General features: G+C 46.4%; 1 protein-coding gene across 1 annotated transcript in view; it reads right to left on the bottom strand.

Annotated features, from left to right (window-relative positions):
- ETV6 (ETS variant transcription factor 6) overlaps positions 1-15,535 on the bottom strand; it is a 140,787-nt gene extending 125,252 nt beyond the window's left edge. Inside the window, exon 1 of the mRNA XM_086758087.1 lies at positions 15,042-15,535. Within this exon, the coding sequence (XP_086614213.1) occupies positions 15,042-15,074 (33 nt within the window). The 5' untranslated portion in view covers positions 15,075-15,535. The remainder of the gene's footprint in view (positions 1-15,041) is intronic.
- Between the last annotated feature and the right edge of the window lie 419 nt (positions 15,536-15,954).

Below are 15,954 nucleotides of genomic sequence, written 5' to 3'. Positions count from 1 at the left end.
CATTTACCTCCTATTTCAAGTGACTTGAAGAACAAACAGACTTTGGAATCTCCAAGGGCTGTGTTTTCCCAGTAGCCCCGTCACCGTCACTTTTAAGGACTGCGGCTTCAAACACGTGAAAGGCGAGGTAAAACTTCAGGTACAAACCTGAAGGAAAACACAGCGTGGTGCATGAATAGGTTATCCATTCGGAAATATGAGAAGGGGGCAGGCTGGGCACTGGAAAAGGCATGTATGAGCAAATTTAGCACCATTTCACCTAGCCTAAAACGAGGGCTGCATTCAAAAGTGCATCGTTAGCTGTTCATTTGTCCATGGATGGCATTCTAGCACCCAGACCTGCAGCACCATGAACCCAAAGCCTGAGTGGGAAATTAAGGAGTTAAACGGTTTAGCGCAAACAGCTAGGATATGACTAAGAAATTAAAGATGATCTACAAAACCTGGGCAAACAATACACTCTGTGGTCTCAGGATCGTGTTACTGCTGTGCCTGCGCACTGGGTTAGGGAAGTGCATGTCCAGACTCTGCATGTGGTACACGGCCACTCTTTAATTCATTTTTGTATGGAATGATAAAATTAACTTATTTGTGTTCAACACCGGGAAACAGAATTCCTTCAGCTATCAGCGTATTTTGGAAATTTCTACTTCTGTTTTACTGTGTTGGTAGTGGGTATAACATCTTCAGACATTCAGGCTCTATAGCCAGCACCTGGGAACAGTGAAGGAAGAGCCTGTCCCCAGAGGGACCATCCAAGCTGGTGCAGTGGGACAGGGCCTCAGGAGACAGTTAAAGGTGAGCAGGTCATGCAGCACAGACATCACAACTAAGTTCAGCCTAAAGACAGGCAAGTACGTACTACATGAGAGGAAGCTGCTATGGTATCTGCCTGCTGTAGTACCCCACTCTACATGTGGAGCTTGGTAAAGGACACACAAGCATTTGCAGGCTGGTGGGTTGGGTTTTTTTTTCCCTTTTAGCCAGCTCACCTTTCTAGCTCTAATTGCCCACTGACTGCATTAGCACAGGACAACTATGGTTTGAGAAATAGCTCAACTTGCACTGAAAGCAAACATTTGGTGTACGCAGGGTCCCACGAGAAGGTCCTGACTGCTGGCTTACTCATTTCTTAATCATTATGTGTAGAAAAATGAAGTCCAGGCACTCAGTAAACAACACTTCCTCCTCAATTTTCTCAGCTATTAGGAACTTGAAAAGAACAGTCAGGGATTGAAAGGCAAAGAGATTGAACTATCAAATCAAGACAGTCACTCCAAAGCAGGTTTCAGGCAGGCTGATGGAATAAATTAATGGAAGCACTGGAATTGTCCCTGTATTGTATAACACCTGTTCATCAGCCACACAGTCATGTGGTTACATGTTTGTGCCACCCAAACAAATGCATCCTCGTCTTGCAAGGAACTGTGTTCACTTGTCTCTTATCAGCCATCAGAAGAGGTGCGGCTGACACAGCACGTAGCATTTGAATTATCTAAGATTCTAATTATTTTTTCCACTCTCTGTCAGCCAAATCTTGGGAAAAATCTAGAGAAATAAAATAAGTCAGTGCACTTCATTCCAAATAAATGGCGTCACAGCCCAAGAGGAGCGTCAAGGACAGGAAAACCCCCAAGAATTTTCCCCAAACAAAATCCACTGAGAAGTCCTTCATAACCTGAAGAACATTCAGCTCAAGAACTGCAGATGGTCAGGTTACCTCTGCTGAGGAAATACCACAACAAGATCAAGAAACAGAGCAGAAGGTCTGATTCACATGAGAGGCTTTCTCAGCTTTTATTTTTTCACTTATCAGAGGCTGTAAAGAGTCCAGCTCCAAAGTATGGAAGCCCTAAATGAAAACAGAAAAACACAGTAGTTATGGTCAGCCCAAAGGTCTGTCTAAGCTCGTACCACATCTCCAGGGTCAGAGCACAAGGGTTAAACTCTCCCTTGCACACTTCCCCAGCAACCCAAAGGTTAGGGGCTTTCTGAGCAAAGGACTTCAGCTGTATCTTTGCAATTAATGGTTCCGAATAGATCCATCTGGTATGAACTGTCTTTTGAAACTAACTGCATGTTTGGCCCTACATTACAACTCCTGGCAGTAAATTCTGTAACCTCACTGTATGTTGGGTGAAAACATACTTCTCCCTGTTTAAAACTGCCAGATGCTTCCATCTGATCCTCCCTGTTCGCATACGATGAGGAATAACCCTTCCCGATTCAGCTTCTCCTTGCCTCTGCCTCTCACGACCTTCTAAAGCAAATTTTTGTGATTTACACAGGAGCTTGCAGACGGCCGAGCTGCTTGCAGTTGCTGTGACAGCAGACTCCTCCTCCTCACTTCTTAATTCCTTCACTCTCAATCCCACCCTATTTCCCTGGCTCTTGTTTCCCTTCCTCCACTAAGCTCCAGTCCCATAGCTTAGAGTAGGTGTACAGAAATACAGATACCAGATCTTGGTCTGGTTCAGACAGCTCCCTATCTACATAGGCATGGAGAGCCACCCCACGTCAAAGCTTGCATCTTGCAGTAGTGCTGAGTATCTTTAAATTTCTGCGTGTCTGGCTGTGAAGGTGGAGGAGCTGAGAACAGCATACTCTGGGAGCTCTAGTGGAAATCAAGACAAAAGCTCCAGTCCTGAAGTACAGGGATGCTCACCTGGACTCTTATCACCACCAGCATGTGTCTAGAAAAACCTACAAGTTACCTACCAGTTTGTTGGAGCTTTCAAGACTATGTTCTCAGAAAACCCAGAGGGACAAATTCTGGGGAAAAAAAAAAAAAAAAAAAGAGTCCATTTTTCAAGTACATGTAATTATTTTATTTCCAGAAGCATGGATACCAACCAAGCCATTCATTTTTTGTAAAAAAAAAATTTGCTGACCAGTCAAAGCTGTTCAGGCTGGCTCACTTTCTCAGGCACTACGTGGAAAGCAACCTGAAAATGGAACTTCCTCCATGTCCAAAAGTTATCATTCTAGCCACCTGTACTAATTAACTCCCTTAATTCATTTGGGGTTTTGTTGGTTTCTTTTTTTCTCTTTAGAAGATGAAAATTTAAATATGCATGTGCTCACCGTAATGCCCAAGTCTAAACATGCTCTAAAACCAAGCCCTACTCCAGGCCAGCTTCTTAGCATCCTTCGTATGCAAATCATTGAAGGATTTATCTCAACGTCTTCAATCCACGGCTTTCACACTTTCTTCACCACTGTGCCAATCACTAGCTGACAACCTGGGTCTACCTATGTTTATTTTTTAATTGAGGTTAAAAAAGTGATAGAACTTCAGTTATTGTCTGGGAGAGGGTTTTTTTTCCTCTTTTTAAACAAAAAAGGGGCCAAGGCCCATACAGTTGAATGAGTGTTTTGCATACGACAGCATGCTCTGTGGACCACTGATGCAAAATGGACAGGGAATTAGGAAATTCCACATTAGTCCTCTCTTTCAACAGTATTAAAGTTCACCTTATACCTGGACTAGCTGAAGCGACGTCAAGATAACTCTTCACCTCCTAAGGTGGTAGGGCCATGAGGTTCTCACCCCAGCAAGCAGGAAGGGTGAGCACGAGTGATGGGACAGGTCAGCCTAAGCGCAGCATCACCTGCCAGGCAAAGAGTGAGGGGGAGTCCCAGGTAGGCAGCAGGCCAAGGGCCCAAGGAGACCGTGTTGGGAGAGCACAGCATTATTCTCCTGCAGCTCTAGGTACCAAGAGACTACGTGAAGCCACTCTACTACCCATCTGTGAAGCAGGGCAATCCTAGTTCCCTACCTCAAAGGGAACTGGCTCTGACAACAAACATATTAAAACATTGAGTTAATGGAGACTCTTGAGCATCTTAGAACGCATACAAACATCTCTACTATAGGATGCAAGTTAAAACCTGTTTTTTCAGAGCTTTTTCTTTCCAGCAGCACCAACATTATAAGGGTTTTGGTTTCATTTGGAACCAGGAGGCTTGTTCTGCATCTATGATGGCTTCCCCTCGTTTGCAAAGCCAAACTTTCACGCTAAACTGGAGAAATACCCCTCACATCAGACAGTTTTCCACTGCTTCAGCCCTCTGTGGCTAAAGATGGGCGTCACCACTAAAGCATTAAACGAAAACTCAGTATAGAGGATAACATGCAGAGGACAGAAAGAGGTTCTGACTAGCACTGTATTCAAGATCTGCCAAGGTTTTATGTCTAAACACGTATAATTTTTCTAAGCCACTTCTTTTAAAATTTAAATTTTAAGGTTGAGGTTTTTTCATTAAAAAAAACAAACCTAAGAAATGTTAAACTAAGGTGTATAAATAATTTAAAAGGTAAATCCCAACTACAAAACTTTGTGCCAAAGCATAAAACAAAGTCCTACCATTCAAATAAGTGGGACCCACTATTACACACCTAGAGCCCAAGCCTGCCAAAAAGCTGAGCCAGCTCTTGGCAACAGATACAGACTGAATATTTTCTTCTTTCAGCCTAGTCAATTAGTTCATTGCAATGACTAGTTTACGCAAAGTTGGAAAATGCTTTGCAGTTGCAGAAACAGAAAGTATGTTTTCTTCCTCCAGTCAACAAATAAAAATGAGAGGTGAGGGAAGAAAAAAAAAAATCTACTAATACTAGATCAGCATGACAAGAAACAATTACTGCTATTAAAAAAAAAAATCATTTCCTTAATAAAAAAGCTTCTTATTTATTAAGTAATATTACCTCAAATTGTACTAGATACTTCCTTTTCATGCACAAGTATCACAACTTTTTTTTTTAAGAACTACTTTTAACGCTCAGGGTTTTGACAGGGGAGACTGCGCTTGTAATTACGTTCCACTGCAAAGCCAAGTGCAGTCTATCATAAACAGCGTGTAAAATTTAAAAAAAAAAACAAACCCAAACAAACAAACCAAATCAATAATTCAGCAAATAATTTGTTAATTTACAAAATAAAAACCTAACTAAATCTGTATGAGGTTATCCAATTACTTAAATAGATACTTGTGGACATCGTATAGATTAGGAGAAAGGAGAATTAAATTCAGGCTAAAGGCCATATTCAGCTGCACATCAGTACGCTTTAATGGCTATCCAACACTGTGAACCACTCTCTCTTTAGGAAAAAAATAACTAAAATGTACACATGCAAAACAATATCAGAACTGATTTTGTATATACGTTCTTCTGCTTGCCATCTAAAAAACAAACAAGAAGTCACAATCAAAGCGCGACGCAAGGTCTGTAGGAACGACAGCGTTTCCCAGCCAGCGAGACAGCTCAGGAGCTGCTCGCAGCATTTGGCCGGGCAGCGAAAGCAGCAAGCCTGATGCTCACGGCTGCAAGCTCCGGTTGGGACACCATTTGTTGCCTATGTGAAAAAGAGTTAATGCTTCAAGAACACATTTCACAGGGGTGATAATGGGAACGGGAGACCTTTGCAAAAGCATAGGTCAACCCACATTTGGCTCCTAGAAGCAAACAATGTCTGTTCCCCATAACCAGAAAACTTCCCTTCTTCAAATGCTGATCTGTAATTCCTCTTCCACGTATTCCCTGAAGGTTTTCCCCTCTTTCATTTGAATCTGGGTAATTAAAGCAACAAAGCCAATCTCTTGCTACTCCTAGCAATCCGGACTTCACAAATCTCTCTGAGTCACAGACACAAATTCTTCCTTAGCTCTCTTCCCACTTACAATTAACTAGTGTTCTTGAAGTCAAGGCTGCCGGGGCTGAGACTTAGGAAACAATCCGGAGGAGACTAATAAGCACTTGAGACCAGCCTTCCAGGGTGCAAAATTTTACACTGAAGCATCTGAATGCCTATACATCATCGGAGCACGTCTATCCTGCCTGGGATCTTGTCCCCAAAAAGACAAAAACCTCTCTGTTTCAGGAAAGGCTTAACAGACAGAAAAAGCTGTCTTTCCCCTGTGTAATTATAGGGTTCCCCCCCAATACAGGCTGTTAAGCATAATATCTTCCCCGTATTCCTTTACCCTCTTTTTATTTTGTGCTTTTAGCCTCCAGAGCATCCTGCAGCAGCAAGTTCCACAATTTAACAGAGATGGAAGAAGTACTTGTTTTAATCTTGGTGGCTGGTAATTTCATTGTCTGCTCCAGTTTTGCACTATCAGAAATAACTGCTCCCCATACTACACTATTACGCGATTTTATAATTTCTATTATACTTCCCTCAGCAGTCTCCTTTCCAAGTCCTACGCAACGTAGCTTCTCTTCCTACGGAAGTTTCTTCAGGCAGCTTCACTGCTCATTTCTGTATCTTTTTCAGTGCCACTGCAAACCTTCCTAGCAGTCAGGAAAACACACTGTAATCAGAACCGATACGCAGCACAGATTCCAACTGGAATATACAGATAATTTCTATTTTCCTCCCTACTCCTTTCCCACTTTGGTTTATTTGCCTATTTGACCTCAAATTGAAAACTGAGCTCAGTTTTCTCTTTTATTCACCAATGAAATAACTTCCTAAAATATGATCCCAGCTGGCAGACCAGTTCTGAGAGATCTATCAGCAAACAGGACCAAACACCTCAAGGAGACCTCACTGTTTCTGTCAAGCAGAGGAGCCATGAGTGAGCCTCACTCATAACTACCAAGAGGAAAAACAAACAACAACAACAACTAAAAAAAAATACTGCACTTTCTGCTCACTTCTCCAAGCCTGCAAAACTCAGCCACTGCCCGTCAACCTGTTTCAGTTAGCTGTGCATACGCTATTAATTCACTCTCTCCTTACTCTGAGGTTTAAAAGAAGTTGTAAGCTGTCCCAGTTGGGAGGTAATCAAAGCCAGCGCACGGTCAGTCATGGATGGCTCCGATGACTCAGCTGGTGTGAGGTAGCTCACTAAGACACTATCTCCAGTGTGTTTGAGCCCAGTTTTACTGTGCAACGTGCGATACACATCTCAGGCCACATGCCATGAAATATTTCACAGCCCATAACCTTTTTCCCCTGGAAGCCGCTCCCAAAGTCTTCCCTGAGTCCTCTTCCAGAGAATCCATTTGCTGGTGACACAACTGCTCAGACTGCCAACTGAGAAATATCTTTTACATCCATCAGCACTCCTGTTCCTGCAATCTGGTGCCCTTCCTGGCACCCTAGGAGTCAGTAGGAACAAGTGCATCCTCGTCTCTCTGTGAAAACAGTTCAGCCCTTCATTTCCTCACCCAACCCAGCACAATGTTGCTTCTAAACTGGAGGGAGCTGGTCCTCTGGAGCTGGGATGAGGCTGCTGGGACCAGAGCCAGAATGGTAGAAAAGCAGTGGCATAGATGACAATGGCATATAAGCACTACTCCCAGGCTTCAACTTGCAGCCAGTCTCACGTAGTGGTGCCCACTGGAAATATCCAAGCAGCTTCTCGTGGATGTGGCAGGGAGGACCCATCTGCAGGGAAAGTTTTTTTTCCAGTAGCCACCACTGAAGGCTGAGATAACACTCTCACCCCAGGAGCCTCTGGTTCCTCGCACCCAACCACCTCTAACCTCCACACCTGAGCAGGTCTGAGAAGGCTTGGCTTTGCCCAAGTTCTAAAGCACAGGGCAGGTAGGAAGACGAGAACCATTCAAGAGTGAGCATGGTAAAACAACAATCTGCAGTCCTAATCCAGCAGAAGAAAGAAGGATTACTTCTGTCATGGGGGCAGAATCCCAACACAGATCTCAGATGAGTTCCTAGAAAGTGGGAAGGAGCTCCCCAGTATTGCTGAGTTTGCTCCATTTAGAATCATAGAATAGTGTGGGTTGGAAGGGACCTTCAAAGGTCATCTAGTCCAACCCCCCTGCAAGGAGCAGGGACACCTTCAACCAGATCAGGTTGCTCAGAGCCTCATCCAACCTGGCCTTGAATGTTTCCAGGGATGGGGCATCCACCACCTCTCCGGGCAACCTGTGCCAGTGTTCCACCACTCTGTAAAATTTTTTTTTCCTAATATCTAATCTGAATCTACCTCCCTCTATTTTAAAACCATTACCCCTCATACTATTGCAACAGGCCCTGCTAAAGAGTTTCTCCCTGTCTTTCCTGTAGGCCCCCTTTAGGTACTGGAAGGCCACTATAAGGTCTCTCTGGAGAGAGACCTCTCTTCTCCAGGCTGAACAGCCCCAACTCTCTCAGCCAAGCACATCAGCAGAGGTTCACAGTGCTCCATCAATGACAGAAACCTCTTTTATGTGAAGTCATTTTTAGGAAAAAAGGCAAAAAGAGAAAAAGAAAATGCAGTTTGCAGATATTGAATGCCTTGTAGTGGCACTACTAACTGGATGAATTTGTCTCTGAATTCCAGTACTACTATCTCCGGCACTTTTACTAAACATTTCTTTTATCTGGTAGAACTCCAAGCTCCTAGATTTCCACAGAATCCCATACCATTTAGGAAACATTCCTAGTTTCTGTTAATAGATGCTTTCGAGGATCCCACTGAAGACATAATGGAAAAATAACTTCAGCCATACTCCGTTGAAGCAAACTATATACAGAATATCACTCTCTGCTACATTCCATCAGTTTTAGGAATACTCCTTACTGGATGCCAATTGGTTTCGTCCCGATTAAACTCTCAAGACTTTGGAAAAGATCAGGTAAGCTTGATCAGACCTTACCTGAACTAGCCAGAAAAAAAAGGAGGGGGGGGAAACAAACCAACCAACCAACCTACAACCAAAGCAGACCAAAAAAAACCAAACAAAAAAACCCCAAGCAAACAACAACAACAAAAAAAAACCACCACCAAGAAATCACTCATAGTTCCTATTTATAACCACATCTAATTTTATTTTAAAATTAAAAATCCAAACTCTGGATTTAATATTAGCCAGCTGTTAATAGTTTACATGTAAAGCCCAGTTGTCACATTCAAAGTATTTTTGTGGAGCTGTACGAGCACTTAACTCTTGCAGTCACACCCAATACTACTCTTGGCATATACACATCTTTAAAATGATTTACAATGCTATTTATTCCCATGTGCAAACATTCCATAGAACACCAGCATAAATACCGCTGTGAGAATCTCTCCCTTCCATACCCGTCTTCTCTCCAGACTGTCTTAACCACGACAGTATTTGCAAACTGTACAAGAAGAACACTGAAGCAAAGAAACTGCATGCAGCTTAACAAGGAATAACCTTTAGAAAGTCATTCTGAAGAAGAATCATTTACAGCTTTCCTTAATTGCTATACCCAGTTCACTCTGGAGCTCAGTAGCATTACAGAAGAGAAGCAATACCATCTATCAGTGAAAAACTTAACTCCTTTCAAAAATTTATTTAGCACTGCTCCAAACATTCCATAAACAAGTTCAACTTCAGCTGGAGTTTTATGCATTTATTTTCCTGCCAGCAGTGGCATTTTTGGGAAAAAAAAAAAATATAATCAGGATAATCTAGCCTTGAGCTCTACATGTTATTAAAGTAGTAGATAAAGAGAGTAGCTGTCCTCTGGGCTCCAACAAAACATTGCCTAAAGACAACTCAGCAACACCAGAACCAATATGGTCTAAATTTGGCTTGAGTAGTAGATCTAAAAAAAATAACCCACGATAACAGGAATCAGTTGTCCCAACTCTGTTGTTAAAGGCACAGGAGTTTTGGTGGCCTGTCTGGTCTCTTTGCTCAGGCTGGACCTGAGCACATACTTGGCCTTGGTTTGGCTTCTTCATGACTGCCTAGAGGAACATCCAACCCACGGGCTGTCCTGGGTGGCCTCTTTCCCTCAGGAGGCACAGAGACACATTGGCCTAAAAATTAATGGTTGTGACTGTGCTAGCAGCTGACCACCGATGGTTGCCTTCGCTAGTGGGACCTCCCTCGGCAGATGATGAAGGTGTATCCGATCTAACAGAGAGGGATGCCATCGAGGGATCCAGCCATTGAGACACAGTGAAGCTGTAACATCTCATGCTCTCTGACTGCTCAGCAGAGGTAGGCGGCCCCTACAAAAAAAAAAAAAACCCAACAGCCAAACAACCACCACACACCCACCGCCCAACCCCGTGTGAACTAAAAAGCCAGGATCAAATCAGACTACTCTGTCACTGATTTCTGTAATAAACACAACTTGTTTCCAAGCTGCATTACAAATACTAAGCCTCGCTACTGCCCTGCAGATGTAAGTTCATTATTATTTTATGCCTGTTTCACAGACAGGGAAAGCAAAGGCCAAAGCGAACATTTTCAGCAGCACTTGCTTTTGAATTGCTGTTGCTCTGGGGATGCCCATCCGAAGGCACTGAACCACAAACACTCCAAAACAAAAGCATACAAACCCCCCCAAATTAGCCAATTTTTGGATTGTAGGTCAGAAGCACACCATTGGCCAAGACACAAGTTGCCTCAGCTCTCCCTTCTCGCAGTGAGCACGTTACCAGGAAAGCTTTTGTCAGAAGAATTCAGAAGGCAAGCACCAAAGGATGCAGATAACTTTTCTAAAAGGCAGAAACCTCACTTCTGTGTAACTGCACAAGACTTCATCTCCTACTTATTACCATTCCTGTCAGCAGAGCGCTGCTTAGCCGCCTCCCTCCAAAAGGCACTTTGAGATGCAAGGTGCAATATGCATGTAAATTGTCATTAAAGTATCCTCTGTTTAATTGGGGCATTTCAGATTGGGGCTGCTCTTTTAATGGGTTGCCTCCCAGGAAACTGACTTCACCTGTAATGACACAGGGAACAGTAATGACCAGTGTTTAATTGGGGCAGTGTTAGCAAAATTTTACTTCAGAGGGACTAAATTTAGCTGGTGCCAAGGAGTTAAGTGATTAATCAGGTGTTAAATAGTACGTACTTCTAAACACTGGTCTTCTCCCATGCAATCCTACACCCACTGAACTTAATGAGAGTTTTGTCATTGACGCTATCAGAAGAAGGATCCTCCTCCTGGTACACAAGTTCACGAATAAACCTTAAGGAACATACTCTGCACTAACAGATACTCTGTCATGGTTAAGGGTAACAGGATTCTGGCTGTGCAGTGCTGAACACTCCCTCAGCACGGGAAGCCTTCGGTGGGAGAGAGCTCTTTGCAAAAGCAGCATCAATGAAGTATTAGGAGGCACAAAGCACTACTTAAAAATTAAGTAAATCTGGGGAAGCCCATTAAAGATTGAAAGCTTAAACACTGTGCTGATTCTTTGCCCTCCGGCTTACATGATCAGTCTTTTTTTCCTCTTCCTTTCTTTAAATGATTACAAAGTGCATCCTCTCACCAGTGAGACAAGTCCTTGAGGTACAGGGTTCTGTGCCGACCCCTGTGGCGCCCACGCAGTCAGAAGGGCCACAACGTACAGCTCGCTGCAAGAGAAAGCGCTCGCACCCACCAGTGTACAGCTGCAGAAAAATCTCCACTGGAGTGCAGTTGTGAAACCTGACTCGCAGGAAGGCTCCGTGCCTTCAGCGCTGCCCACAGAACGCACTCTCAGCTCAACCATCGGCCAGGCACACAGCAAGGGAGACTGGGCTCGGAGAAGACCCAGTCCGGGAGATCTGAAGCCACCGTTCCCTCTCTCCGTATTCTCAGTTTTAGTTCCCCCGGAACGCCACGCTTGTGCCAACACAATTGCTTGTATGGTCGCATGGTAAATCAGACTAAGCAACTGGGAGTGCCAAATTTATAAAAAGGAAAATAAACAAATTAAACTGCACCCTTTGGGACCCTTCTATTTGCCTGCTGAATTTTGAGCCTCCAGACGACACCATGGTGATATTCTCAAGGTATTACAATCCCAGTAAAAAAATAGGGAGATCCTGACAATCAGAAAGCTCCAGGTGAGGTTTTAAACAGAACTCATCCCCACATGGACCTTAATTAATCACAAAAATCATCACCTGTGTGTAAACTTCTAGTCCTCTCTCCCTTTGACATTTTGCTCTCGGGTAAGCCTTTGCCAAGATGTTTACAGTCTCCCTGTGCCTCAGTTCTCCCGCTCTGGGAGAGGAGAGGTGAGGTCGTAAGGATCACTTGCCAATACCATAAGGAGTGCCAATGTCGTGGCAGCATTTATAATAATATAATCAGCTAACTACTACGGCTCAGGATCAGAGGAACAGGTTTACTACCAATAGAGACATCCCAACAGGTGTCTGAACAGGAGGACACCTATACCAGATGTTCCTTTACAACCCAGTTTGAACACCAGCCCTCAGGCTTTCTTGGGCTGGAGTCTGCCACAAGCCTATCAGTTCACGCAGAGAGTACGCTGATGCCCCGAGTTGTAGTGAACACGGAGGGTCCAACCTTCACTCTCATCTCTGACCCCCAAGATCTCATTTTCTAAACCCCAGCAATGACTTCTCTCTGCAGCTTTAGACTCTTTACGCACACGCTTAACTTCCTTGCCACAAGAGCACAGTTCCTGGGTCTGCTTGACATCAGCCAAGCAAGTACACACCCAACCGTTGGCAAGATCAGGACATTAGCATTTTATTCCTCTTCTCTCAGAGAAAGAGTTAATGTAAGTAAGCACACATACTTGCCTCAAAGCAAACACCTATCAATATACAATCACACATACATACTGGTAAGTACCTGACATGAACCGAGATACTACTACAAGTTTATATTGATTACCAGTAGTTATATACCGAAACTTCACCTCCCCAAAAGTTTTCCTAATTAGAGTGCTTCTCTAATAAGGTGAGATAGGGAGACAGTGCACTGAGCCACTTGGGCACAAACAAAAAGCTCTAGCCTTCACTCTCCTCGTAGAAACTTTCCATGGTTCACCACCCCAGTCGCTGTGGCATTTACTGCACGCACCCTTGCCCTTGGAGGAGGAAAAAAAAAAAAAAAAAAAAAAAATACAGAATCCATCTACCAGCACCATCGCTTCCAGCTCACAGGCTCCTAATGAAACTCTGCAACACCCTCGCAGCACAACACTTGGCTACTTTTCAGAACAGCACAGCAGCTTAGCTGCGAGGTGGGAGTACGGTGCGGAGCCTCCTCCTCTGCCTCGACCTCACACTCCATGCCGCAAGCCGGACTGGCACGCTGAAGAAATAATCAATCGTAACTGTATAATCACACTACCATTTAAACAACTCCTCTTAAATCCAGCTGCTGATCGCAACCACCTTTAACCCCACCTGCTTGAAACAAGCATCCAAAAAACAATGGTAGTTAGAAAAAATGAAGAGAAAGTTACCAAGAATGGTTTGACTCGTGAAGAAATGCTGTCATTTCAAAGTCACGTTTCTGTCTGAAAATATGTACTTTCTGTATTTGAAACCATTAAAATAATCAGCAACAGGGAGGCCAACAGCAGTAGCTTCTGTCTTCCGACAAAGAAAACAGCAAGGGTCAGCATGCAAACAGATCACACGTTAAAAAATAAAAATAAAGTTCAGACCATGATGTTCAGAAAGTAACTTAAAAAATAAAATCAGTTTCCCAGTATCTCTCTAAACGTAATGAAAAACTGGCATTTCATCATTTCAAGACTCAAAGAGAAGTTTGCTCGTATCTCTCCTGCTACGTAACTGATCCCTTACAGTATGACTCTATAACCTTACACCTTAGTGAGGTTAGGGAAGGACCAGCTTTACTGTTCCTGAAATCAACTGCTGACTTGAGTAAGAGAAAAAGTAAGCCTCGTATTTTTAAAACGGCACACGTCAAAAACTCAGAAACACAACTTACAAGACACTGCTTTTTCGTGACATTCATTGGTGTTCTTCTGTCCTACCCTTCCACAGGGTTTACAAGAAAAAAAAACAGTAGTCATGTTTCAGTTTATATATACAGGGATCTGCTTAATTAATTGTCCACATTTTGCCTGCATTAGCGTTTTGCCATACTGTAATGCGCATACAATACCCTATTATCCAATTTGCACATCTGTGTTAAGAAAAGTCAAATTAGACTCTCTAAGCCACGAGACTTCATGGGACACAGAGGTCCAAACGCATTTAACTCAGCACGAGAAAAATACACCCAGAAGTTTTCAAATTGTGGTCACACCGTACAGAACGCGAGACTCCCGCCGTAAACGTACACACACATGCATACAGGATAAGCAAACAACAAAGCATCAGGCTTTTAAAGCTGAATAAGTAAGTGTTCGTGCCAGGCTCGGCCCCTTAAGAGAGAGTCTGGAAGTCACCTTTTCGTTCCACTCTTACTCGGACAGAGTTAGCCGGGAGCAGAAGGGAAGATTCCTGGCTGGCGAGAAGGCAAAGCGATTCCTGAAGAAAACGCACGCTTGAAAACAAACGGAGGGGTGAGGGAAGGAGAGAGGAAAGCACCGTTTCCAGCGGGCTGCTAGATAGGAAGGGTCTGGACAAAAAAGGAAACTCAGTTTTGTTTCCATTGTCTCAGCTTTATGCCGCCTCCACTTAAAATGAGAAACTCCACGGGGCAACCCCTTCTTCCACAGGCCAAGCCACGGAGAAACACATCCCCCGGGCCCGGGCAGAGCGGGGCTGCGCAGCCCCGGCTCCCCAACCTGCCGACGGGCCAGCGAACGCAGCGACTAAAAATAAATAATATGGATGTTACAAAAGGGAAAAAAAAAAAAAAAAAAAGCAAAAATAAAACCCAAGCCCCGCAGCCCACCGTCGGCCGGCTGCATCTCCCTCTCGGCAGAAAACTTTCCGCGAAGTTGCTGGCGGGGGACGGCGGGCAGGCAGCCCCGGGGGGGGGGACGGGGAGGGTCGGGCTCGCTTGAAAGCGTCCCGGGCGCCGCCGACTCCTGCAGCCAAACCCCGGCGGCGGCGGCTTCGCTGCGCGCGTCCCCCCGGGGGCAGGGGCACGGTGGTGACAACCGGCGGGAGCGGCGTCCCTCCGTCCGCCCCCCCGCCCGACAGAGCGGGGAGCTCCGCGCTCCTCACCGCCACGGATGCGCGCCCCGCAAACCCGAAGGGGACCCCGACTCCCCCCCACCCCGCGACCGCCCTTCACGCGGAGGGGGAAAAAAAGGAAAAAAAAAAAAAAAGACGACGAGGAAGAAACAGTTATCGTCACCCAAATAACCCGCGGGCAAAACACAGCGCCCACCGCGCTGACAGGGGCCGGACAGAGGGGAGGGGGCTTTACCTTGATGCAACACTGAGCAGGAGCCTCAGACATCTCTCAGGAGGGAAGCGGCGAAGCCCGGCGGGGCGGGCGCGGGCGGACGGGAAGTTCTCGGGCTTTCCCCCCACTTTCCGCTCCTCTCCCGGCCCAGCGGCGCGGCGCGGCGCAGCGCGGTGCGGTGCGGTGCGGCCCGACCCGGCCCGTCCCCTCAAGGGGAAGTTCCTGCCGCCACCATCGCCCGGCGGCGGGCGCGGCGCGGCCCACGGAGCTGCCCGGGGGAGGCGCCCCCGCCGCCGGAGTCCCCTCCTCAGCGCCGCCGCCGCTCCCGCTCCTCCGGGGGCGCGCAATCGCTCCCGCCCGCACCCCTTCCCCGCTCCCGCCCCGCGTGCGCGCGCGCGCGCCTGTGGCTCTGTGCGTGTGTGACCGCGCGCGCTCTCCGCTCCTGCCAGTCCCGGTGTGAGCTGGGGCGGGCGCGCGCGCGGCACGGGAAGAGCGGGGGAAGGCGGAGGAGGGGGGGCGGGGGCGCGCAGGGGGAGGGGCAGGGGCTGCCGGCGCGGCCCCGCTCCCTGCCGGTGTTTTCCTTCCTGGAAGAGAGAAACCGAAAGGCGGTGGGGGCCGGGCCGGGCCGGGCACTGCGCCCCGCCCCGCCCCGCTCATTGATCCGGAGTTTCGGGGCCGAAACTGACGTTGGTTCCCGGCACCCCGCACCGCCCCTTAAAGGGGCCGCGTCGGCAGGAGGCGGTCGTTCCTGCCGGCGGCCGCCAACACCGCTGCTGGCGGGGAGGCCCGAAGGCAGGGAGGGCGGCTGTGCCCCGCGGCCGGGGCGGGAGCGAGGCGCCCTCAGGTGCTGGTGCGGGCAGGCCAAAGCGGCGAGGAGGCTGGGAGAGCTCAGCCGGGTCGCGGCGTCTTATTTGGGATTTCGCGGAGTGCCGTG

The sequence above is a fragment of the Chlamydotis macqueenii genome, chromosome 1 (genome assembly GCF_036417535.1).
Source record: "Chlamydotis macqueenii isolate bChlMac1 chromosome 1, bChlMac1.mat, whole genome shotgun sequence".
Lineage (NCBI taxonomy): Eukaryota > Metazoa > Chordata > Aves > Otidiformes > Otididae > Chlamydotis > Chlamydotis macqueenii.
The sequence above is the reverse complement of the archived record's forward strand: the minus strand, read 5'-3'. Positions and strand labels throughout refer to the sequence as shown.